At 42.8% G+C, this 26,778-nt stretch overlaps 1 protein-coding gene across 4 annotated transcripts in view; it reads left to right on the top strand.

The window, feature by feature from the left end:
* fam184aa (family with sequence similarity 184 member Aa) overlaps window positions 1-22,081 on the top strand; it is a 30,723-nt gene extending 8,642 nt beyond the window's left edge. Inside the window, exons 8-24 of one of the 4 annotated variants that reach the window (XM_047577191.1) lie at window positions 64-199; window positions 277-458; window positions 545-730; window positions 4,636-4,758; window positions 4,842-5,003; window positions 6,877-6,998; window positions 7,110-7,260; window positions 12,279-12,393; window positions 12,532-12,629; window positions 13,160-13,313; window positions 13,585-13,712; window positions 14,688-14,872; window positions 15,371-15,517; window positions 15,597-15,714; window positions 15,925-16,029; window positions 16,832-16,957; window positions 19,367-22,081. In XM_047577191.1, the coding sequence (XP_047433147.1) occupies window positions 64-199; window positions 277-458; window positions 545-730; window positions 4,636-4,758; window positions 4,842-5,003; window positions 6,877-6,998; window positions 7,110-7,260; window positions 12,279-12,393; window positions 12,532-12,629; window positions 13,160-13,313; window positions 13,585-13,712; window positions 14,688-14,872; window positions 15,371-15,517; window positions 15,597-15,714; window positions 15,925-16,029; window positions 16,832-16,957; window positions 19,367-19,375 (2,247 nt within the window). In that variant the 3' untranslated portion in view covers window positions 19,376-22,081. Of the gene's footprint in view, window positions 1-63; window positions 200-276; window positions 459-544; window positions 731-4,635; window positions 4,759-4,841; window positions 5,004-6,876; window positions 6,999-7,109; window positions 7,261-12,278; window positions 12,394-12,531; window positions 12,630-13,159; window positions 13,314-13,584; window positions 13,713-14,687; window positions 14,873-15,370; window positions 15,518-15,596; window positions 15,719-15,924; window positions 16,030-16,831; window positions 17,191-19,366 lie in introns of all 4 variants that reach the window. The other 3 variants (XM_047577190.1, XR_007111537.1, XM_047577192.1) reach the window with 3 other exon arrangements.
* Window positions 22,082-26,778: the final 4,697 nt, after the last annotated feature.

Genomic DNA, 26,778 nt, shown 5'->3' with positions numbered 1-26,778 from the left:
ACAGTTAGGCAGCTTTATGTGAGAGGGGGCTTTAAACGCTGTGCGATTCTGTGTGGCCTTCAGAATCTGCACAAGCAGCTGGAAGAGGCCATTCAGGACGGAGAGATCTGGGTGATGCAGCTGAAGGACACCGAGTACGAACTAGAGGGCAGCAGGGAACGGGTTCAGCAGCAGGCGTCTGAAATCCTCCACAAAGCCAGTAAGATATGTTCAAGACAGGAAGATCAGGCTTCTGACCGTGGAGCCTCTTTGACGTTTCGATTGCACCGCTTCCAGGTCAGATCGGCTCCTTGCAGGCCACCCAGATGGCCCACGAGGCCACCATCAGGAACCTGGACCAGGAGCAAAGCCGCCTCAAGGAGAAGATCGGCAGGCTGGAGGAGGAGAGGGAGGCCCTGCTCAACCAGAGCCAGGCCGCCAACGAACAGCACAAGCAGCAAGTGGTCAAACTAGAACAGGTATCACGAACCATCTCTTTAATTCTAGTCCACTGTGAGGGGACGCTCAGGTCAGGGGTTACATCAGGGTCTCTTCTCCTGCTCAGTCTCTGCGTGAGGAGCACCAGGGCTACGAGAAGGAGCTCTCCAGGCTGAGAGCGCACTACGAGGAGGAGACGCATCGCTACAAGGAGGCGCAGGTCAGGGCGCTGGAGGAGCTGGAGAAAAAACACCAGGCGATGAGGGAGGAGGCTCAGCAGGAGAAGGAGGAGGAGAAGCAACTCCTCATGACGGTGAGTCGTATCTTCAAAGACGTTGAACGCCACATACTTTACACACTATAACGAGGTAGTTGAAAATAAGATTGAAGCGTCTTTAACGCGTTGTCATGCCTGAGTTGTGTTTACATTCTGCTGATTGTGTCAATGTCACTGTGAAGAAATCTCAAACTCAGCAAGACCCACACCGCGTTTGGAATATTTTAAGATACAATAACAGCGAGGCAGTTGTTAGTCTTGACTTGATTTTTTACACAAACGTCTTGATTATCATCATCTGTGGAGCGATGGAATTTGAAACCACCTATTTTAGGATAAAAGCGGTAATTACTGCATGCACAGCTGTTGCTTGAATCTCCATCTTCTCTGCACAGAAACGTTATTAATTAGGTTTCCTCCCCAGAGCAAATGGCCTTAGTTAAAGGAATCTGTTTCTTAAAGAAGTGAGCAGCGCTTTTAATTAGGTCAACACTAAGACCGCGGTGTGGAAACGACGTCTCTCTCCGCCTGTGTTTCTCCCTCTGCGCCTTTCCTCCTCTCATCTGTTTTTCTATTTTCACCGCTCGTCCTCCTTCCTCTCGGAGAACAAAGGGGGGGGGGGCTGCGTGAAGGGAATACAAATGTCTGCGCCGCCAGTGGAGGAGCAACAACAACTGATCAAATTACACTGGATAAATTCATTTAACCTGATCCGTTTACCATAACGGCATTACATTACGAACAACAAACACATGAGAGCAGGAAGATGAGGGAGTCAACTCCTTCTTTCTAGATGCTATTTATTCAGATCCTCCTGTAAAACTCAATGCCCAGAGAAGGTCTGTTGTTGGCAAGATTGCCACAAAATTGGGTCCAGAATTTTTATTTTGTGACTGACCCGTAATTTGAATAAGTAATATATAAATACCCATAAATCTCGTGTTAAGCACTAACAAATGTTTGTATGCTTAACCTTTTAAAACCGAACAGATTGCCGGTGATCTGTTACCGCAGTATTTGAGTTACTCACAAGTTTGCGCTTGACAATATTCAAAGTGTGTTGCGCTTTTGTCAGGAAGACCTTTTGTGACATGTCAAGGGTATAGTTATACCCTTCACTTCACTTTTACCAACACATTCCTCCAAACAACTCTTTCTTCCCGGGGCTCCTCGGTCTTGCGTCGCTCCCCGACCTGCAGCCGACAGCAGCGGTGCGTCAAAATTACCATAATGACAGCTTTTTTCACCCCTGAAAGCGCAACTTCGTAGTGTACGCCCCCACGTGGAATTTTGTCCATTGGTGAGTTACGGTAATTCAAATAGCTTTCAAAAAGCTTTTTTTTTTTGTATGCACAGGCGGATGTTTAGATCTTAAAGGTTTGAATCCTACATTTGTACTTGTAGCTACTATTTAAGATATATCCAGTTCAAGAGTGGTCATAATACCATGTTGAGATGCACATTGATTGTTAAACTGCAGGCAGCCAAAGCCTCCAACCTGACCCTAGCCCTAACCCTAGGTCCAACCCTAACCCTAGGTCCAACCCTAACCCTAGGTCCGACCCTAACACTATGTCCAACCCTAACCCTAGGTCCGACCCTAACCCTAGGTCCAACCCTAACCCTAGGTCCGACCCTAGGCCTATACCAGAAAATGTTGGATAGCAAAATCCTGACCATTGCCTACAGATTTCTGTTCGTTCCTTGGCAGATATCTGTTTTTACGGATTAACTGGCCCCTAGTTTTTATTCCTACTCATGTCACTCCACCTGCATTTGATCTAACGTATCCGGTCCCAGTGAAGCTTAGCGACATAAACACCCTATAAAGCATAACTCCCCCAGAGTAACGGACGTCTCTAACTCACAAGTTACGTTACGTTGTCGTCAATAATCAAGACACATTTTCTGCCTCTGAATTAACTTGACGTTTTGGAGTTTCAAGTCATTTCAATATTTCTTCCTCTTCCTATATCTCACCTCTTTCGTAACATCTTGCGCTAATTGGCTGATTTTCAGTGACATTAAATCCTGCCTCCCAGCCAAGGGAAAGCGGTGTGTGTGTGTGTGTGTGAGCACGCAAGTGTTTATAGATTCCCTTAAAGACCGAGTGATGCAGAGGACGGATTGAGGGAGGGGAGGGGGTGGGGTATTATGTAAGCCAAAGCTGCGCTGTGCCTCATCACGTTTGGATTAAAGTCTGTTTTTATTTGGAAAGTAGAGAGGAAGAGAGGGCGAGACGGAACAGACCATTTTCAAACCTAGACGTCTTTCTTTTTTTCCTTTTTTTTTTTTTTTACTCGCGACATTTAGAGATATCTTCAAAATATTAACACAAAATGTTTTCAAGGCTTTTCGTTTGTCTGCTTTCCCTGCAGTCGACGGCTGAGCCTCTGGATTCATTCGGTCATCTGGTTTATTTCCATGCGGATGCAGCTGTGACGCAGTAAACTGTCTCCTCTTGCTCTGCCTCCTCAGTCAGAGCACCCAGTTTCACTTCAGTCAGTAGTAGTTCACATGATAAGGTGTCAACAGTCTATATTACAAGTTTCAAACATGCGGCCCGTGGGCAAAAAGTGGTCCACCAGAGGTTCTAGCCTGGCCCGCAGATGAATTTGGGAAAATTACATAAAGGACTGCATTTTTTCAATGGGAATAACTGCCCCGATCTTTTATTTGTCCACCGTTGTTACAGAACACAACAATGTGGATTTAGAAGCTGTATATGTTCCCCGAACTAAAATGAGTTTGACACGCCTGGTCTATATAGTGAAGGATTAGAGACGAGGCTCTTATGTCCAAGCTGAGACTCTTATTGTCTCAATTTTTTGGGTTATTTGTTCAGGTCTCACAGTGAAGGGTTTCAGTTTGCTATAAAATAAGACAAGGAAAGCATTCCATATCTCACATTTGAGAAGCGTTAGCTAATATTTCCATTCTTAAAGTTATTAATTGCGTAGTTAAAGTCCCCACAAAGCTCATTTTAATGTTATTTAATTCCACATATGTGTTAAGTGTAAAAACATAGGAAAGGATCTTCCCTACTGAAAAGCTCAGTGTGCTCTGTTTGGCCGGTAGAGGGATGAAAACACAAGAAAGCGTTTGGACTCAAAATTAGTACACGCCCCCTAGTGCAGGATGAGTCATCAACATTTTAAAGTCATTTTCTGGGATTTTGTTGCCAATATTGGGCCGTTTGATTTCACTGGGACTTTAACCCTTAGACTGGCATTGTAACCACACGGTTGATCTTTTTTGTAGTAGTAGAAAATAAAATGCGTAATTTCTCATTTTGTACCCATTTTCTAACCATTGCTAATCATTCAATTTGTAAGACACGCATCATATATACAAATATCTTATACATACTATGAATAAACAGGCGGGTTTGTTAAAGAAGCAGCATCATGAGCAATGGTGACCAAAAACCTGCACAATAAAAGTTCTGCTACAACACAAACACACCACAATAATATCTCACAAAGCAGCGTATTCAGTACTTGTGTGTATACCGGAGAACGAATAGAGGAGGGGGAGTCGATGAATAGGAGCGAAGAGGAGATTTTCATAAGAGAAATTCACAGTGGCCCAGGGAGGATTGGATGCTGTGGCTTGGAGGATTAAAGAAAGCGGTTGGTTTGACAAGATGGCCTTTTAAGTGTAAATGACAACTCACGTGTCGCTCCTTCATTCACCGTCCCTGCGTCGCACTCGGCAGCTGCGGAAATGGGATTTACAGTACGGTGGCTTCTCAGCCCTCCCCCTATTTGGAGATTATGCCTTTAATATATTTCAGGCATCCTAGTAGATCTGGTCTTTTCTATATTCAAATATTGTGTTTTTGTTTTTTGACAGAGATGAATGAAGAACGCATCTCCGGTTTCAGCACTAATCGACTTCTTCTCCTCTCCCGTCTTTTCATTCCCTGCCTCCCTCTCCAGAAAATGAGCCAAGAGTTTGAGATTAAGCGGCTGTCATTAGAGGAGCAGAGAGACCGTCTCCAGCAGCAACTGGACAACTTGAAAGAGGAGCTCTCGGCCAAGCTCAACATGGCCAATCAGGAAGTATGAAACGTTAATTGCGACCCTCGATCGCGGCGCTCATCTCCAAACGGTCCCTCACAAACCGTTCTGTTCCGTCTCCTCAGGTGTCCCACCTCCAGGAGCTGGTGAGAGAGGGCGAGCAGAACATGGGGTCGGCTCAGACCCAGATCAACTGCCTGAAGGAGACGCAGGAGAAACTCAAGATAGAGCTGGACGCCACGAGGGCCCGCGTCCGGGAGACGAGCAACCTGCTGACTGACCTACAGGTGAGGGGAATTACAAGAGATATCAGGCCACTCGTTGAATGCCGTGGTCGCTAAGAGACAGTAGGTTCACCGAGTTTGCAGACGATCCACCGAGAAAAATAAAAGTTTCGCACAGTTGACGGGCCGGAGACAGGAGAACACGTAGGGATGAAGTGGTGAAATGCGAGGGAGCCGGGGGGAAGCAGGAAATGAGAGCGAACGGAGACGCGGGAGCGGCGCTGGAGGCCAGCTGTGAGATAATGATGATGAGGCTATTATAATTTGAGTGGCCCCCGCGCCTGAAAAGAGCCCCCGCTGGTGGCGGGGCGGAGGCAGGAAGGGAAGCGGGGACGCGCGCAAAGAAGTGACCGAAGACGTTATCAATAATAAGAATTTGAACGAGTGAAATAACTGATGCAGACAGAGAGCGATAATTAGATGCGGTTTCAGAGCGGTGCTCTTTGCTTTCCCACCGGTGCCTGGGTTTCCATATAAAGAAGGGGATTTGGATGGTGAAAAAGTCAAGCCTGACATTGGATTTTGTATCTTGTATTCACACCGAGCTCACTGCAGCAGCACAAAAGCAGCAAAGCCGGCTACACTGGGAAAGAGTTGCAGAAAGACGTCCTCGGCGAGAGGTCCAATGAGAGTTTAGTCCCATCTGTTAATCAGTAATAAGTATATGGATGTATCCAGAAGGTGGGTGGTAATACTAGTTACCATGCTAGCCAGTAAAAAAAAAAGCAGATTTATAATCCAATCCAATCTAATAATCCAAAAATATGACAATATGGTCAACTTTTTCTTATTTGGCAACGAACCTAATACATAATTTTTGCACCGGGAGATGTTGCATTATTCAGTTTTACCAGATAAACAAGAATACTGCTGGAGAAGTTGACTTTTTCCTCATGAATCCTTAATCATTTTGTGAACCTTCGGAGGGCCCCACACATCAGTTTTTGGGGAGCTGCTTTGGGGAACGCTCTGTAAAATTGATAAAACTAATTCCAGTTAAAGCTGCGGCTCCATTAATATCCTACAACGCTGCGACGTATTGGCTCATTTTTCTGCTAAAGGGACACTTTTAATGCGCCGCTCTCACTATAAAGCCTCCACTCCGTGATGCATCTCGGCGCGCGGACTTTCACGTGCTGTTGGCCGTCGGCGGAGAATTACTTTTATTTTTGTGTCTTTCAGTCGAAACGAACCGACGGCGAAAGACGAGAAATCAAGCTGTTCCGTAATGTGTCACGCTGGCTGACTGCGGCGCAGATCTTCTAACTTATCATTAGACGTGTCAGAGCACAAAGACACAAATCGCGATTATTGGGACGCGGCTGCGGTGAAATATGATTCATCTCCGTGTTTGTTTTACTTCGCCTCTGATGTTGCCCAAACCATTAGTCACGTTATCTGAGGAGTGTGACAACACGACTCGAGCAACTCCTATATATAACACTATAAATATCCGATCCCTCGGATCGCTACAATACAGCTGTTCTCTGGTGCATCCGGTGCATATTAGAGTGTTCCTACAAAATGATTTTCACCTGTATCTGTTCAACAAAATGTAAAGCGGTTCGGGTTTCAACCGCAGCTAAACAGTGGAGCTTTTATGTCTTATAATGAGCTCATCAGTGCATAAACCCCGGAGCCTCTTCTGCATCTGGAAACGGCTGACCCGGTGAAGTAAGTTTCTGCCTTTAAACCAGCGCATTATACATGCCCCATAGCCATGGCATTATAAATAGATGTGGAGGTGGGTATTAAAGCCTGACTCATCCAGTGAAATGCTGCATCGATTGGGCGTACCAATTTAAAAAGATTCATTTGTTTTTTGCCATGAGTTCAAACCAGTGTCTCCTGCTTTTTTGTTTTGTTTTTGTTTTAGGAGGAGATTGAAACCCAGAAGCAGCAGCACGAGGCCAGAGTGATGTCCATCAGAACGGAGGAGAAACAGAAGATGGACAAGATGGCGGACGACTTGGACCAGAAGTGGAGAGATGCGCTGCGGTAAGAAGAAGAGCCTTGAACGAAATGACAGGCCAAAGACCTCATGGACCTTAGGGCCTGCTCACGCCCTCAAATATGATCAATGCTATCAATCTGTGCGCGTCTCTGCAGGGAAGAAGTGCGCCTGCTGAAGGAGGAGTTGACCGAGGAGTACGAAGCAGACAAACAGGCAGCGCTGACTCAGCTCTCCCAGCAGAAAGAGCTGGAGATGATGGCGGCAAGAGAGGGCTGGCAGAGGAAGGTGGAAGACCTGCTGGAACAGGTAGCTCAAAGTGTTCATAGTAATGTGTTCATAGTGGACACATTAGAATACCTCGAATCTAGAGTCGTGTCATTTCTGAATGTGGTCCTTGTCCTAGTTTACATGCAACAGAAAATCGAATAACTGCCAGGAACATGTCCTCCTCCTCCTCCTCCACACTAGGTGGCGATATGTGTCTTTTCAGTGGGTTAATTAACAACCACATTGATAATAGTTTGGCTTTTTTTAATTTCCCATGTGATTTGTTCGCTATTTATGGTGCAGATAAGATGGCGCTATCCCTCTGGAGGTTCTTCTACCAGCTCTGTTTACTTTTCTTCTGCGACCGACTTTCTTTGATGTTTTTCTTCTGGGGTATTAAGAGAGGGCAGTGGTTGTCCAGTTAAAGTCCAATTAAGGCGTATACAAATTGATTTCCAAACGCATTATCTGGGTGCCTTAATTGGATAAAGAGAACTCTGATTTTAGTCAGAGTAATGCGCTTAAGTTGTCCAGTTAAAGTCGGATTAAGGCAATAATTAGTTTTTTTCACTTGCATGTAAACGTACTGAATAACTTAAAGGTATGGATGTACCAAACCATCCTCAAAGACCAAAAAGTTGCTCTTGAACACAACACAAACTAGCTTGGACATACATTTTGCAGCTGCGTGAAAAGAAGTTCCTACCAGCAGGTGGCAGTAGTCTGTTTTCAAAAGGCGTTACAGGAAGAGCTACTGCGGTGAAGCTGTGTAAAAGGCGGTTTAGGCTTCTTCGTCAATGCAGCTACAGCAGCAACCCAGATCACACACAGACCTTAGCGCCTTAGCTACCCACGAATCTAAGTATGTGACGCAGAGAGCTGTGATTAGTCCGTGTTGTAGTATCTGCTTCAGTAATTCCGGCTGCTTCTTCATTTCCGCAATTTTGTATTGACTGTTTTGGATAGACCCCATGCAGGAAAGGTTAGCTGAGGAGGTTCAGAGATAAAAACATTTGTATGACTCGACCTGTGCAAAACTTCGGCCAAAGTTTCAGTCACCATCGTTGAAAGTGAAGCAGGAAGTAGAAACAAAAATGAAATGGCTCACACCGGCATAGGCTACAGCTCAATAGCTAAGACCCTTGAATTGTCCGTGCAGCTTCAGATACTATGTTGTTGTGATTGTCAGTTTTTATTCTGTCTACCTGCAAAGGCCACAACATGAGGTAGAGAACACATCCACATCCAAATCCATGCGCTGAGTGCCCCGGGTGTCTGCACAATCTGCTTCATGCACATACAGCATCTGGGAAAACAGACATTCTCCATAAATGTTTAACGGCGTCTTCCTTTTCTGTTTCCCGTGGCTTTGATTAAAAATAGAAGCTCCCAAAACCGTGACCTTTAGTCCTCAATCTCTTCAGGAACCGCTTTGATCGACAGCTCCTCTCGATATGCTAAAGTCTGGCATCTCACGCTTCTCCCTCGCCGGCTTTTCTTCGCCACGGCGACTGTGCGAATGTGATTAACAGTAACACCATAAACTGCTACCGCACCTGTTTTTACAATTCCCACAAATCCCACAACAACAATAAATTGGTTTGAAAAGACTAAAGGATTTAACTCACTCTGCTATTTTTGTTTCTCCGCCAACAGCCATGTAGAAGAAGCTGTTTGTTGTTTTTAATTAGTTTCTCTCTCAGCTATACTTCTTAGCCATGTGATTCCTGTATACATATTTGTGGTTTGAAATGAATAGTGTGATTTTCTGAAGGAGACTCTCAGAGGCAAGTCTATTAGGGCTAGTCAGGTCAGAGAAGAAAACCTCAGAAACTACAGAGAAAAAAAACAAACGTTCGATGCTGGAAGCTCAGACGCTTCTCTGCTTATACTCGCGTAGCCTCGTAGGGCTCGTCTTTCATTTTGCCAAGACGCTGGTACCCTCAGATAAACATTTTCCTACAAGCCGGAGCCAGCAAACCACCACAGCCGGCTTGGCAACGATTCAGACGCCCTCGCCACCAAATCTGTTACTAAAACAGCTCACGACTTAATGCCGCAGAGTTAAATAAACAGTCTGACTTCAGAGGAGATGCAATGAATCTTTATGTTTAATTCAAAGTCACACAAGCCAAACTTTGAGAAAAATTAAGTTAGATCCTTGGATTGTGCCTTCTCTCTCTGATTGATCTCCACTGTGTTCCCAAACCTCAAACCAGAGCTCACTTAGTATCACATAAGTCAAACAGACGCGGCAAATCCTCAGATTTCAGAAGTTACGTAAAACTTCATCATTCGACTAAACGATTTCAGCTACGGCTGCGGTGGCTGGTGGCGGAAATTTTCACAACTGCTTCTTTAGTTGAGGTTTGTCCTCACAAACACCAGATCAGTTTGTGTAATTGCGAGCCACGAAACAGAGCGCCGCGTTTAGAGGAGATCGTGCGAAGCGGCTGAAAATAAACATCAAACAATGGCACAGACGAAATACCTAAGGAGCTTACACTCTTCTGTGTGCATGTGTATGACTGTGTGTGTGTTTTGTTTGTCTCATCAAAGGGCTTTGCAATTTTTTCCCCTCTCTCGCTCTCTCTCTCTCTCTTTTTTTTTTTTTAATTTTAGCTGCATGAATACATCTGAATTACGTGGACATGAGTCTGTGGTTTAGACACCAACAGTAAATAGATTTTTGAAAAGGTTATTTATATATATACTGCATGGGCTATATACTGTGTGCAGACATGTTTTGTATGACTTAAGGTAAATCAGGAGCTCAAATCCATAAAGAAAGATGATAACTAGTCCCCTGGAAAACCTGTTTTGTGCAATTCTTACGCTAGGTTTACGCTACTAGCTTTTAAAATGTCTCAACATGGTTGTCTGTAATGTCGGACAGTTTTTCTCAAGAGTGTTTTTTTATGTGCAACTGAGTTACTGTGACGAAGCAATTTGTGGGTGAGCTTAAAAAAAATCTATATATACATATTGGTGAATGCACCCGCATAGAAAACGGATGTATCAGTTGATCACTAGTCGATTATGTCACATCCTGTTTATAATTCGGACAAAACGTATCCAAAAAATTGATACTTGAACATTCACCAACATCACGTGATTGACCTAAAATTACAGAAACCATCCTTGAAAACAAATTATTTGATGTGTATTTTAGCGTGGCCCAAGTCCCATCTTATCCCACTAACATGAAGAGGGTGGAGCTTATGACCTATACTGCGGCCAGTCACCAGGGGGAGCTCTACTAGCTTTGGCTTCACTTTTGAGGAGAAGTTCTGCTGTCTATCTTCATACTGTCTGTGGTGTACGCAGCATAAGATATTATTTTTTGTTGCTTTGATAACTTTTGACCCTGTTTCTAGTCTTTGTGCTAAGCTAACATAAGCTAGCCTGGAAGCAATTGCAAACTTTCTGTGGGAGAAAGTTGCCTGGAGTCTGGTTGTCCGTTGGGAACTATTCCCTAGCCAAATTTAACAGACTGTTTCATCTTTTTTTCTTCCTCCTTTTTTTCTACTTATATATACACATGACTTTTAATCATGCACATAGATTAATCACTTTCTAGCGAAACACAGCCATCCTGCTTGCTGTTCTGCCGCTGTGAAGACAAAAAGGGCGCAAGTGATGTGCACTGTACTGACCTACTTCTACTGAAACAGCAGCACCGCTGGAAGCTCACAGACTCCTCAGCCACAACACAACAATAACTCACATGCCCCTCAGATATAACGCGTCACTTCTCATTAACGGCATCGAGCTAATAAAACACGGTTCATGATTGAAGCCAACAGCTGTCAGAGTGACGACACAGACACTCACGGACTTCATTAAAACAATTTACAGAAGCAGTTCGACATTGTCTTTACATATTCAGCTTAATTTACCACCAGCAGTTTTCCATTAATAACAATAGCTGCTAGATTGACGGTCTTTTGATCGGAGTTTGTACACAGACCTTAAAAGCTCTCCAGAAGCTTGGTTTGCATGACTAAGCACTTTACTAATGTGCTTTTGATGTGAACCATCTGTAGGATGAGACGTTGTAGCTGTAGCGCTGATTGAAAAACATGCAAAGCAGATTCAGCTGATTAGCGAGTTGGTACTGGAGCAGCCGAGATGTGAACACGCCGAGTTAAGTGGCGAACTCTTTTAATATCCGTCACATTCATGCAAATAGACGGAGTAGTCGTCCGTCAAATTTGCTTGTTTTTGGATAAACAACCCCGCGTCTATCTTGCATTTTGACGGATGTGGCTGAGCGAGTGCCGATGCCCGTCAAAGTGGAAGGAGAAGAAGTTAATTACGGGGTATGAAAGCCCTTCAAGCGAGTGAAGTGTCCGTATAGTTCGGTGTTGCGGGGGTGGCCGGGCCGTCATTATCTATAATGACTTCTCTTTCATCCGAATGTTTTCATTACCCCGGGCCGCTGTTGGTGTTTGTGGGTTTAATTAAAACGCTGAGGGCTTTTGGAGGCTGCTTAAGGTATCTCCTACCTTGTTAATCTCGTGCGACTTATTATGTCTCTGTCAGTCTGAAAATGAATCGTTGTAACAGACCTTTTTTTTTTTTTTTTTTAATCCAATGGAGAGTTTCGCAAACTTCATCCCCTGCTCCTCATCCTCTTGTGTTAAATCCCATCTTACCTCATATTTAAGTGGTTGGCTTCTCAAGGGACAAAGTGTCAACAAACAACAGGATGAGATATATTTCTTCTGCCCTCATGCAAGCTGCAATCACATAAGCATGTCCATTGAACTCATTTGCTACCCACACTCAGAGAAACCAGGGTTATATCCAATCTCAGAGAGTCACCAATGGCTCTTTACCTGGACAGTATTTCTTCTTCATTGGAACATGTTTACATTTAAATCCATTATCTGACATCTCACTTGGCTAATGTTCTCCTGCACCATCCTGCTGGGGATTTAACTCTTAGCGCCCTGATATATGTCCAGTACCTCCTCAGAAAGAGGAGCCGTGAGGGGGCTCACGCTCCTGGCTGCGTTCTCATCGTTTCCTCCTCTTCCTTTTTCCGCGTCCAGATCTCTCTTCTCAAACAGTCCCTGGAGCTGCAGCTGTCTCAGTCCCAGTCAGCTCTGCAGCAGCTGCAGTCTCAGTTCAACCAGGAGAGGGAGCTGCTGAGCCAACAGCTTAAAGGTAAACTTTGACTACGCCTGTATCTTCAAATATCTTAAAGAGGACATGAAACACTAAACGTAGTTGTGATAATTTGAAGAATTGGAATTTGAATTTCCCACTGTTAGCTCTTAAGAAGGCCTTGTATTGTGTGCGCAGAGATGCAAAGAGAACATCAGAGGAGAGAGCATCGGTTACAGGAGGCCCACTGCTGTGCACTCAGCACCATGGAGGAGGCCAGACAGCACCAGATAAGAGTACGATTCACAAACATACACACACACACACAAATCCAGCGCGAGTGTACAGTGGGCGAGCATTTTTATTTGACCTACATTATTCCATCTTAAGTTTCAGCCTGCATTACATCAAAATGTTCTCACCAGAAAGTGCTTTTAGGTAGCAAAATGTGTAACAGCTCAATTTTTGGGTGAAGGGATTTGTTGTTCATGAATTACATTATCCTGAAGTCGCTGCTTCATCTGAGGGGAAATTACAGCTTCTTGCACTTTGGAAAGCTCGATGTTCAGAGTTGCAATTTGAATTCTAATTTAGTGTAGAGCGCACTGATTACTATGTGCAGACGAGAATATAAACCAGGCTTAGGGATGTCTCTGAAGCTATGAGGAAAGGAGGAAAGTGTTTCTCTAATATGATATTATGTTAGATTTACTTTAGTGTTTGTTCTGACGCTTTTGTAGTACTTTCTTGGATTCTTCTCTCCCCCGTCTCATTTTTTATTTTTTTATTTTTTTTTTTAAATCTCCTCTGTGCTGACCCCCGGCAGGCCCTGGAGGAGCGCCTGAAGCAGGAGCAGAGGGAGGAGGTCCACGCTCTGAAGGAGGCCCACAGGAGGACCTTAGAGATCCTCAGGCAGCAGTCGGACCAGGAGCTGCAGACGCTGCGGTTCGAACTGGAGGACGAGGGCAAAGCGAAGCTGGGTAAACCATCCTCAATGCGATGCTCTTGCCTCCATTTATAGCCTGCGTCATGATTTTAAACTGCCACAATGATTTAATCAAGCTCAGCAAAGATGCTTTGACCCACTGTGATGTCCTTTGAAGTGTCTACCTGCTGTTCTCATTTTCCTTTGACCAGAATAGAAGAAACCCACTCATAAATATAGGCTAATTTGTAAGGTTTGGCACCGACAGGTAAAAGCTGATACCTTACTTTGCATTTTTTTTTTACACCTGTCTTCTTGTGTGGCAGCTTCCCTCCGTGCAGAACTCAACCACCTGCACGCCACAGCGATAGAACATCTGAAGCAGATCCACCTGAAAGAACACACTGCCGCAAAACGGGAGCTGGAGAAAGCCATGGAGCATAGCCACCAGCAGGTTCATGTGACAGAGATTTCCCCTTTTCTTTTCATGTCTTATTTGCCTTTCGCACTGCCTAATCCACGGGTGTCAAACATAAGGCCAGCGGGCCAAAAGCGGCCTGGCAGAGAGAATCTGGTCCTCTGTTAAAACTATATGAAACCAACCTAATTTGTCCACTGCACTAAAACAAATGGGAAAATCTTGTCATTTCTTAAAGGTTGTTAATGCTATTAAAGTTATTGGGCTGTATGTGGCCCCTGAACTACAATGAGCAGGGTATGTACGCAAGTGTGAAAAGTATGGAATCTGATATTATAAATTTCCATGTCTGGAAAAGTATGGAAAATGAAAACTAGTGTATGGATATGAATATCTAAAAACATAAATGAATCAATCTGTTTTTTTGGCAGCACAGCTAAAATGTTTGTGTGAGAGCTCACAGTAGGTCTCGGTTAGTGAGTGTATTAGTATATTCTCTTAACAATGCGTTTTCCTCCATTTTTTCCAAAACAGCTAACAGTTAACTGGTATTTACAGGCTAGCGTCTGAGATGTTTTGCCTCCAGTTAAGCTCCGCCCCTCAAGAAACATCACATTGTTTACAAACTGTGAAGGGAAAATTAAATTCTCAGACGACTGGCTCACTCAAGTTATAATTTGTTTTTACATTTACTTATTAATTTATTTTTTCATTTGACTTACTTTAGTTACTTGTTAAAAACTATTTGAATACTTGAATATTTTATACTTATGAATGCCAGTGACGGCAAGTGTTCATATTTCATGTTCATATATATATACAAAATAATTAAAACAAACAATTAATTCCACAATGTATTTACATGATACACAACTATTTACTCAATGCCATAAATTAGATTTTTATTTTTTATTGTAAATTAGGATCTGGAAAAAGTATGAAATATTGAAATTTCAAAATTGAACCCTGAATGAGTCTGACACCCCTGATCTGATGCTTGGACTTCTACAGGAACAGGAGCTGCTGGTCCGCATCTCGGACCTGCAGGCGGAGCTGTGTTCCCGCAGCAACCGCATCACGGATCTGGACCACGAGATCCACTCACTGAACGAGACCATCGACACCCTGACCAGAGAGCTGGAGCACAAGGGCAAAGAGGTGCTGAGGGTGCGCAGCGAAGCTAACCACCAGATCAGGTACATAGGGTCTCCTCTCCAGAGACACAGAAGTATTTAACTTGTTTAATGCCCCTTTTCCAGTGACTGAGCGTCTGAAGATCTACTAAAATCATTAACTCCAAAGACGAAAGGGCACTAACGGAGACTTTTAGAATACTAATGTTCATCCTTGTAACCTTCAGCTGTTCATGCTATGAACCCTGTCTGCAGTAATACTGGCCCGGCTTTTTCAAGTACTTCAGTGGTCCCACATGTGAATGCAAAGCACTTCTTTGAATTGCAAAGAGATAAATTAATGCTCTGGCATTGACACAGCGGTAGCCATGGATACCGGCCCTTTTAAAGCGCGAAGGGGGCCGCGCGATGTCAGCATCTGCTCCGCATCCCGGCGGAGTTCAGTTTGCACATCCTGTCCCCTGTAATTTAGGTGAACGTCAATGTCACGATCCCTCGCTTGGAAATTAAACGCATTCATGAGAAATATCCATTAATAAGAAATGTCTGTCTCCGCTGCAGAGCCCACGAGCAAGACCTCACGAAGAGACATGAGAGGGATCTGGGGGAGCTGAACGCGGTCCGTCACAGGGAAACGCAAATCATGCTGGCGGACTTCAACAAGGCTCAAGAAGTCCTCAAAGACAAGATATCTGCTCTACAAATACTGTACGTCAAAAGGGACGTGTGAAGAAGTCTCATTCGCTTTGCCGCCGCTTCACTTTGCTCAATGTGTGCGTCTGTACAGGCTGGAGGGAACGGAGGAGAAGCTAAGAAACAGAGAAAGCAGACCGGAGGACCTGCATCTCATAGCAGAGCTCAGAGAGATGGTCACCGAAAGAGAAGCTCTGGTCAAAAAGCTTGTGGTGAGCAGTAAGGTTTCGTATTTCTTACCAAGTTTTTTGGTATCCAGCTGACTAGCTTAAAAGCAAACACTCAAATGCCACTAAATATGAATGTTTGAGGCAGTCGGATGCAGATGGAAGCTAGTCAAGTTATGCTCAGACATTTTAAGAGTTTAATTTGCTCAAATATGTTGTACTTATTATTATTATTATCATTTGTTTTTTCCACAGGATGACAAAAAGTTCTACCAGCTGGAGCTGGTCAACAGAGAGACGGGCTTCAGCAAGGTCTTCAATTCCAGTGCCAATGTTGGTGTCATCAACCCTCTTATCAAGGTGTGTGTGGTCGTACAGGGTGAAATCCAGCTCGAAGTTCACAATGCATGCACCGTTTCCCCTTAAAGGTCGACAAATTCGATAAGTTATGCACAAACTCTCTGAAGTACAGCGCGAAGCCTTTAAAAGGCAGCAGCCACTGCATGCATGCAGGCACATTAATCACCCTCCATTTGCCCTCACAGCGATATCGATCGTTATTGAAAGCCTGTATTAGAAAGTGATCTGCTCCCCTTCCTCCTCGTCTGGTTGATCCCAAGAAGCATTAAAGAACAAAAATGCATTATTGATTTCTTGGTTACATCATAACACCGGCTCATGGTCTCCTCATTTCCCATCCTTGCCTGTTTTTCTTTCACATTAGACAGCATGTGCCTCCTTCATTCCCTCACGTACGCCTATAAGCCTCAGTGTGTAGGATTAGCCTACATTTGACTGAGTCTACTGTAGCGGAATATAACTTAAGGGAGGATTTTTTGTGTGTTTCTAAATATACTGTATACACTACAATTGAGATCAGGTCATTCTTCCTTTTTTTAAGTTCTTCTCGAGGGACATGACACTCAGAGAAACCAGGGTTACATCCAATGCCAGAGAGTCACCAATGGCTGTTTACCTGGACAGTATTTCTTCTTCACTGGAACATGTTTTTAGGTCCATTGAACTCATTTACTGCCCGCACTCAGAGAAACTAGGGTTACATCCAAGTAACCCTAGTAAGACAAGTGCCAAATACTACTCTGATCCGAGTTAGCTGGAGATACCTAGCACTCACGTCTCGCCTTTCTATGTGTGTCTATAGTTAAAAACAGGCAGCCACTCAGGTCACCGCTTCAGCAGCTTCCCTAGCCAATCGGCTCTCCGATTCGTCAGCCCTCCCTCCATGAGTCATGAACGAGAGGAAGAGGAGGGACGGCAGGTGGAGGAGGTAGGACCAGGAGGCCGCTTTGTGCCTCCTCGCTGCCCCCTCCAGGGGTCCCTCCCCCGTCTTAGGAAAGCCCCGCCATTGTTCAGCCATCTTCCTCCTCTTCCTCAGCATCCTCTCCCTCCTCCTCCGCCTCCTCCCTCTCCTTCTCCTCATCCTCCACATCATCCCATGCCAAGCCATTCTCATCCTCAGGAAACCCTGGTGCAGCATCAGGGCCTACAGAGCCTTAGGAGGTGAGAACTGATATGAGTTACTGCCCACAGTTCACTTCCACTTCCACGACTCTGGGAGTGAACTCAGTTTGCTGCCCTCACTGTCTGTATCTACCACTTTATAGTTTTCCTCCCTTTGCATCCTCACCCCTCTCCCCCAATCCTTAAGTAGGACTTGTGAGACAAAACCATAGCAATACATCATTTAAATTTTGATCTCTGCTTCTCCTCCAGTACTGAGCACAACATTGATCTGTGCGCTCTTATTCCAACTGATCTCATTCAGTTGAGAAAAATAATGAACATACAGCATAAAACCTTTTTCAATTTGTCATTCTTTTACATCAAATTTCCCATTTCCCCTCCACGGCTCTATCGCAGACAGAAATATGCTGCAAGTCCTCTCTGCCATCCCGGCCTGCTTTCGCTTATTAGTAAAAACAAGGTGCAAACCCCGAGACGTGGCGCTTACAAATCAGTCTCAGTGGGACTTCACACCCAGAGCAACGCAACTTCCAAGCGCGAAGCTAGAAATGGAGAAAGCGTCGGGTCTTTGTTCTGTCGTCTGAAGACAGCGACGAGAGAAGAGAGGAAGGCGTGAACTGCTGATTAGAAACCGCTGAGGTTTTAGACGCTGGAGGGAGAAAACTGCAGCTGAACCCAAGAGTCAGTTTGGAAATCTTAATGTTTGTTCAGTAATGCTCATTTTATGGGGAGATACACTGCTTTGTTCTCTCTTTTTTTTTTTTTTTTAATTTCCCTCTCGGATCAGAATTGCCGTCTGTTGCTTTCCTTGCTTATTTTGTAAAATTTTGTCATTAATTCCTTAAATGAGCACTTAACTCAACATTATTTGACCTCCGGTAAACATGGAAAATATGTCAAACACCATTGACTGTATATAAATTATGCATGACTTTAAACTAAGGGTCTCAAACTCATTTTAGTTCAGGGGCCAAGTACAATCCAATTTCTTTGTCCAGGGGCTCAAGAGACCAGTAACAACATAGCATAATAGCCTATTAATAACTTTTCCCTTTGTTTTTGTGAAAATCATTAAATTATAATAATGTTTACATTTAACGAGGTATCCTTTGAAAGAATTTTTTTTTCTACAATCTGCAATTTCGAAAATAAGTGCAATTTCAGCATATTGCTGACATTTGCGACCCCTAGTGGCCAATTTCGGATTAGCAGGTACTTTTATTTAAAATTACTGTGAGCCGTTGTTGTCTTATTCTTATATACTTTGCAAATTCATACTGTGGACCAGTTTTGGCCTATGGACCATTTGTCGGACCGCTAGTTTAAGCCCATTGACTGAAGTGGGCGGAGCCTGCAGTCGCCATCTTGGATACTCCAAATAATATGGACACGGGGGTCATGTTAGGGCAGAGCTTAAGCAGCCTGGATGTTGAGACCCGGCCACTCCGCTACCTGTTGGTACAAGTTACCGCCTTTTCACTCAAACTCGCTTGGGGAGACACCCTCAAGTGGCCATTGTGGGAACTGCAGTTTCCTGATTTCAGACTTGCAATCTAATGATTTGTTCATAGATGCAATACCCCCGCAGATGTCTGTAAATTAGTTTGCAGATATGAAAAGCACATACTCTTATCTGTACCTACGCTGCACACTGCACCTCTAATTAGCAGGAATAGTGTGAATGATTTTCACATATTTATTCCTGCACAGTTGCCAAGTTTTTCTTTCATTGCACTTCCACATCATCTCATCTCCCTATCTGAATGTCGGTTCCTTTATTGGCAGACTTGTGCACCGATCCTCTTGCCGAATGTAAGCGTAGTTCATAGTGCGTGGACAGAAGGTTTGTCGTCGTTCCAGTCCCAGGCGCTTCCATACGCATGCACCAAAGCGCCTCCCGATGTGCGGATAAACAGTTTATGTCGCTGTCAAACAGTCTGCAAGTGTGAACATCACTGCACCCTCCACTTGTCTGGCATCTAGTGCCAACACTCGTTGGATCTCCCTCATTACACTCTGACACTCTGACACTGGCACTGCCCACGGCCGCTACGCACGAGGCAATCATTGTTATTTTCTGTTCTGTCAAGCTCCCAAGCGTGTCAGCTGAAAGTCTTGACTGGAAGCCTGTGAATTTCTGGCAAAGCCTTCTCCCCCCCCTCCCTCCATCCCTCCTCGCCGTTCTAACAGATGTCTTCCTTCCTTCCCTCAGCCTTCCTGAAGCCAACGCTGCGACACCGTCAAACCCCGGAGAGTTGGAGGCAGGGAAAAGCAGAGAATACGTTACAAAAGAAGAAGAGCTGTACGCCCACTGCTTCTCCTTCTGACTGGCAAAAAAACTAAATAAAGCAATGGGACAGAGAGCTAAAGTTGGACGGTTATCGAACTGCAGGTTTCGAGAAATATCAAACGCCTAATCAGAGCACTCCCATCAGTCACATGCAGCACTGAGATTCCAGTGTAATTTCAACCTTAGGGCTTCCATACATGATGAGCATGATGAGTAGTGTGATTAGCAGGAGGTGGTATCAAAAAGCATTAGCCGACAGCAATCTTGTCTCTTCGTTTGTGCCGTCTGCAATTCCCCACAATCTGATGCTCATATGAGCTACATGCTGCGCTAATCAACTTAAGTGTAGGAGGAAATTACGAGTTCAAAAAAAAAAAAAAAAAAGTCATTACCCTTGAATCTCTGGAGTTTAAGTGTGTAGATGAGATTCACTGCGGGGACCAGAGTGCATATTAAGGAAGAGGAAGTAGTTGCTTGCTATCATGTAATATTGCTCAAAGTCAGACTGGCTTCCTGCTTCGATTCGAAGTTTATTCTTCCAAAAAGCACACACACTGACCATTACAATGCTCATTACTGGTTTTGAGTTTTTGTTGGCAGTTCAATCTCATTGATAGTAATTCCTCCGCTGAGTAATAATTATAACAAAAAAGGAAAAACATCGCAAAAAAGGAAGGACATATAGTTAACCTACGTTATGTAATAAATCCAAATGATCCATTATTATCAGTGCTCTCTCTGTGTCCATGGCATAAAACTTGGCCAAGCTTTTAGGCGTCTGCCTGCCAGAAATAGTAACAAAGCGTTGAACATTAATTTTTTTGCTGTTCAATTCCAGTTGCAATAACACGTGTACCCACTAGGTGGCAACATAACACAAAGAGTTGTCTTTAAGTTGCAAATGGTTAAGTCTTTGTGGACAGCTACGTCCGACTGCCAATATCACCACTAAGTCTGTTTCTACAATAAATAACTCACTATTTAAATCACATTACATTTTTGTAACATGATCAGTTGCCTTCCCGTTGAAAAGTAGCTCCCTCTTCCTGAAGACCATTCAGCCTTGTCGCTCGCCTTTCGTCTTTAATAGTGACGGCCCAGCCTGGTGGTATAAATACATATGTCTCGTGCGAGGAGGACTTTACTGTTGGTTGTGTTTTGGCCTCTGCAGTTGAATAAACTAAAGTTCACCCCAGTAACTACACCAGCAACAATAATGCTAACTTGAGCTTGCTGTCCCACTGCTTTGACTGTGTACATACAGTAGAAGTCACTTTCATATCTCGGAGCTAGGTGAGGGGCGCTTGGTTTATTTCCTGTAAGATCTCCTGAGAGGGACACATCCAGATGAACTGAATCAAGCTCCTCTCCTATTTTTATTATTCCAGTATTTATAATGTAAGAAGCTACTGTTTTTCTACGGTCTGTTTGTGATGCCAGTGGACCAGAGACATATAGAGGACGAGTTCTGTCAATGTTGTTTTGTTGGTTTCTTTTAGTTTTTTTTAAATGCCAAGGAGCGTTGTGTTAATTTAATCACGAGGCTGGGAGTTCATATTAGGGGCTCGACTCGTCTGCTACATGTCTCTGTCTGCGTGCAGACCATAGAGCATGTGAAAACAGGTACACTATCATAACGCTGCTCACTTGAAACCCTCGTATCTCTAATTTCCTGTTTTGTCTTTCTTTTCTTGAAAAGTTTACATAGTTCTCGTGCTGATGTCCATTCAGTAATCTGTACAGTTTCCAAACTGCATGGTCGCCACGAGCCTGGAAGAGGCTGTATTTGTTACTTCTCGAAAAGCGGACAGAGACACATGAGGGCTCAGAGTTTAGTTCTTCTCACGCTGATCGTGCAGTTGCACTTTCGGCCAACACTTATCAATTGAGCGCGACCCGCCCTCGTCTTCCATAACTGAATCTGCTTCGGGAAGTGTTTCACTTTTTTGCGTTCACAGTTAAGTCAACATACCAGAAGTCTCTAATCATATAATTGTTTTTGAATCCAAAGTGCTTTTTGTTCTTAAAGGGACAGTACCACATTTTTGTAATTTTATGTGTTTTCTCTCCCAGAAACAAATTGCTTAAAACACAACAAAATAACATTTGACTTTGTGCACTGTTCAACTTCACACAAACTTTTTCTCATATTCCTTCTTTATTAAATATAATAGAATAATTTACATACATTTAGGTCAGCTAGCTAAGCTCAGGTGGAAGCAGCTAGCCTAGCTGTATAGGCCTTTACATTTTACAGATAAATAAAACAAATAAGCAATGAGTTTTGGAGCTGTATGTATCGTTTTTAGAAAGTTTTTCTTTTTCCCATACTTTTTCCCCTTTGTTTTTGCACAGATATTTCAGATGCTGGGGTTAGCTAGTGAGAAACTTACATGCGAGTGCCTGAAGAAAGCGTATGACCGAAAGCTTGTTTGGAGTCACAGTTTGCAGACACTAGTATGAGGTATTTGATACCATTCTCCTTGTCCGATTGCATATTTCCAAATGAAATGAGCTGTTTCTTTAAAGCATCGGTCTTCAACGTTTTTCAGGCCAAGGACCCTCAAACTGATGGAGAGATTAAGTAGGAACCCCCAACCTACTATATGTGCTGTATATTAAACTTGACGTAGTGTTATTTATAAATATACATTATTTTTTTGCATTTTGCATTCAGTATTAAACTATCCCTTATCCCTTTACTGAAATATGTTGGATTCATGTTAATGTGCATGTAAAGAAATTTAAAATTGTGGGGGAAAGTTAAAAAAAAAAAAAAAAGTGGAAAAAAAATGTCCAATCAACCAAAAATTTTGCAACCCCCCTGCTGTACCTCTGCGGACCCCTAGGGGTCGTGGACCCCCTGTTGAAGACCTGTGCTTTAAAGTGAATGAATGAAACACTTCCCGAGACCTCTAGCAGACTTCCCTTTCTGTATCATTGACACACAACATAGATGGTAAACGTTGAAGCGGGAGCACCCTGAAGGTTCCTAAACTCTTATTGATTGTAGTCCGGTTCCGTAAATACATTTATTTGTGTAAAACAAGTGAACTAAGCAATTTCTACCACGGCTTAATAATGCCCAGCTGTCCCGTGTGACATGAATGCAGCATTATGTCACTGAAAGTGTAAATACTGACCTGTAATGTGGCAAACCCCAGCTCAAGGACCAGTGAATTCAAATGTCCTCTTTGGGATCACAGCCCCGACGCACTGAACCTCAGCTGGTTCGCTCCTCCACGTGCACTGTGAACATCTGATTCAATCAACGTTCAATATTGACATTTTAGACACCTGCGTCTGACGGCGCGCAACATGCCTTTCGTTTATTAGCCTTGTCTTAATGATGCATTTTCTCACATCCGAGTTTACTGCCTCCCTTTATTTCGCTGTCTTCGAGTAGTCCCCATCTGGAACCAAGAAGCACATCCAGGGGAACGGTCCTGTCGTACGCTAAATTAAAGGACCATTTCAGTGTTGTTGCATGAGTTGAATGTTGAGATTTTAATGTATTTTTTACCCTTTAAACAGACGTTATTTCACTGTAGTTTTAAATCTATGGTTTTCTCTCGCTCACTCTCTTTTTTTTTGTAAGCACTTTAATCAGAAAGCTCCAGACGACTAAATGGACGTTGTTGTGAGGTTGTTTTATTTGAACGAATGAACATGGAAAAACGCTGGTATGGTCCTTTAAGTTTAGTTTTTGTGGTTTAAAATAGCAAAAATCTGTCTGTTTTTGTCTTGTTTTTGATTTAATGCATTTCTTTAAAACTTATTTTTAAACTGCTGGCATTTCCAGCACACCACCGTAACACAGATCTTTTCAAAATAAATCTGGATTCATATGAATATCACTTGTCTCTCTAGCGTTAAATGGCCATCAGTTATATATATATATGTATATGTATATGTATATGTATATGTATATATATTTGTTTTTATTTATTTATTTATTTATTTATTCATTATGCTGATCACGGCTTGGTTAACTTTACTTTCAACTCACTTTTCTTCCAAAACTGCAAACTGCACCATCTATGAAATAAAAGATAAAGTATACAGCTAATGCGTTGCGTTTTGTAATTAACTGAATTGAAAGTGAACTGATGTCGCCCTTGTGATTTATCATTTAATGATGTCTGTCTTACCATTTTTTTGAAGTAAAAATATATAACAATTATAACAATAACAGTATTTATTTATATTTATATAATTTCTGTTGTATGTCATGGAACAGTAAAATTACGATTGTGAGATATACCTGCTGTCGTGGTTGTTTGTTTGTGTTCAACATTTTGAGGAAAACTATAAAACTAAACCAATACACAGGCATTCAGAAAGCCAAAAGAGTAATTTGTCACATCTGAGCTTCCATACCACAAATTTAATTTAGACCGCCCTTGTTTATTTCTTCAAACATAACTGTATTTTACACTTTATTTGCAATAAAAAGTATTTTAACTTTTATGCCCACTAACAAATTTACTTTAAAAACAATTAATTTAATAGTAAAAGTGAACTCTCAAGACGTCTCTTACATCTCTGTATTGTCAAAACTCCGCCTATAAGGAACTTAACTTGGTTAGTTGCTAGTTAAGTTTGGTAAAGGGAGTTCAGTGATTGGTGGATGTTTAAGTAAATGACCCAATATTGGAATCGTTGCCAACGTTGCGACTTTTATTTTGAAAAGCAGTCCTGATTTCCGGGAAAAGCATATACCGCTGCTTTTCCCGCTACTTTTGTTTTAAAAAGCCACTGGCGACAAATCTAGCTACTGCTTCCGGTCCCGATTTCCGGGCATGTACAGCTGCCAGCAATTATGCAAATTAGGCCTAATGACCATAAATACATATCTGTGTATAATTACGCCCCGACGTCATAGCGACTTCCCTTCCTGAGGAGTTGGCAACACAGGTGCTGGGAAGCTCGAATTATCTCAGCTAACATCACTAACCATTTACTGTACTAAGGTTTTTTTTTTTTTTTTTTTTACTTATATATTCTTATATATAATTAACCTTGAAATAAAACGTGTAACTGGTGAAGAACGGAAGCCAATTTGTCCGCTGGTGAAAACTTTTGTGAACTTCTGACAACAAGGGAACGGGTAAGTCTTTTTAAATGAAGCTAAACTTTAGCTAAACATCACACTAAAATATCTTTTTTTTTTTAAGTCAGTATGACATATTTGGAAGTAAACAGTCGTACACGTCAAGCAACATAGCCGCTAAATGCGAACTTTGTCCTCTTAAGTTCAGCTAAAGCTGTTAAATAGTGGTAATTACGTAATTGAATAGAATAAAAGGAAACAAATACAACCCCCACATCAGCCGAAGACATTTTAAACGTATGACATGCAATTTAATTGTTCAAAATCCAGGGCATACAGTATTTCACTCGTTCAGCAAGAGAACGAAATCTAAACATTTCCTTCAGTATTTCACAAAACTTTATATTTTCAGCCATAGTAACTACCGGGTGCTGCATTATAAAGTGCGGCACGTGACATTTACCCACACATCTGTTTCCTAGGTTTTAAAATATTAATGTTAATTTTAAAATCCCTTAAAAGATGGCACTGTTTATTTCTTACAGCAAAGTGTACTTGTGCTATGATAAAAACAAACAAACAGAAAAAAAGCGACACTAGCTTTGTAACAGCGATGGTGGTAGCTAAACAGACACGGAACTCGAACGTCTTCGGCACAAATTGCCGTGATGTGAAATGAACGCCATGCAAATTGTGATCTAATCCTACAGACTGCATGTACCGCGTCAGGCCCTTAGGAGAGGTCGTGTGTGGTTGTGTTAAAGCTTTTCTATCTGCACTCTCAAACGTGTGCTGTATATTGATGCACAGGTTAAAACAAAAGAATACATTCAATCGTAATAATAAGGCTGAACTCAAGTAAGTACGTCAGATGCTTAGAATGCGTAGAATGCTTTCTAAGTATCATATATAAGTATTTATATATGTTAAACAAGAAACACTGAGTGAAATGTTATTTGTGAGTGAGCTGATTGGCTCAACATCAGTAAATATGAAATCAGTTTCATACATGAGTCTGTGTGGATTATACAGATGGATCAAATTAAACATTTCAAAAGAAGAAAAGTGTTTTCAAATGGTATTTTTTCTATTTATATATATAAAAAAAAAAAAAAAATCATGAACCGTCTTTTTGGGATGTGGCCACTGGGGGGCGCCAGAGTCTAATTACAGTGTTCAGAGCAGTTCTTTGAAACTTTTTATTTTGACCATGTCCTGAATGTTAACCAATAGAATACATGGATAACTTAACACTTCTATGGTTTTAGCATCATTAGATGTGCTCCAACTGCGAGTCGCTTAAAATAGATTTCAGGGAAAGTCTGATTAGGCTCATCCTATATTCTGTTAAGGCAGAAATAGCACATTTTGGGGGCATGTTTTCTCAATCGACAAGTGCTTCAGTTAAGCACTTGGCAGTAGTTTGACAGGTCTCTACCAAGATAGCAGCAGCATTAAAATTTATTTCAAGAAGCCTGTTCGCAGAAACACCACAAGAGTGTTTCCTGTGTGCCCCATCTGGGGTTTCTAACTGGATCACAACAAGTCGCAACTACCAAAAAAAAAAAAAAAGCTTGTGGAAAATAAATATTTCAAGCATGTTTGTCTTTGCGGTGGCGGGGGGGGGGGGGGGGGCTTTTTGACTGCTGAAAGCAACAGCTCATGGGAAACAGAGTTTAAATAACACTGATATATTAATATCTCGGTTTCACAAGCTTTGCTCTTAAGTTTGCAGAAGACGTTACACAGTGTGTCTTGAGTGGAGTCGACTTAAATCGGCGCGACTTGACATAAGCAGAGCATTAATCTAAATTAGCAGAAGGCCAACGGACATACGTACAAGCATAGGATTATTTAAATGATTGACGTCGGGTCACTTATGATCATTCCCTTGAGAAAGAAAGGTGGGGGACACTGTCCCCCCGGTCAGCTTTCATAGCAACATCACCCTAGAGCTCTGATCCAGCCATGAGTTGAGAGAGTTTGGCTACTGTTGTTCCACATGGTCGTATCACCTTCATGATGCTTTAACAGAGTTAGGCTGATACATGGAGAAGATATTACGCCCTCCTTAAAAACCTGATCTGCATGTATGAGTTAAACCCTCGCCTAGCCTCGACCAAACTCTCTGCATGTGGCCCTGCTGCTCCTCAGCTGCTCAGCAGGACGATGATGTAGATGAGCAGCAGGCAGATGAGGATGAGGGTGAAGTTGACGAAGAGCTCCTGCAGGTTCCTCTTGGCCTGGGGGTTCACCTCGATCTGAGACGCCCGGCGGATGG

This window comes from Mugil cephalus, chromosome 23 (assembly GCF_022458985.1).
Source record: "Mugil cephalus isolate CIBA_MC_2020 chromosome 23, CIBA_Mcephalus_1.1, whole genome shotgun sequence".
Classification (NCBI taxonomy): domain Eukaryota; kingdom Metazoa; phylum Chordata; class Actinopteri; order Mugiliformes; family Mugilidae; genus Mugil; species Mugil cephalus.
Note: the sequence above shows the minus strand (reverse complement) of the source record. Positions and strands in the feature narration are given on the sequence as shown.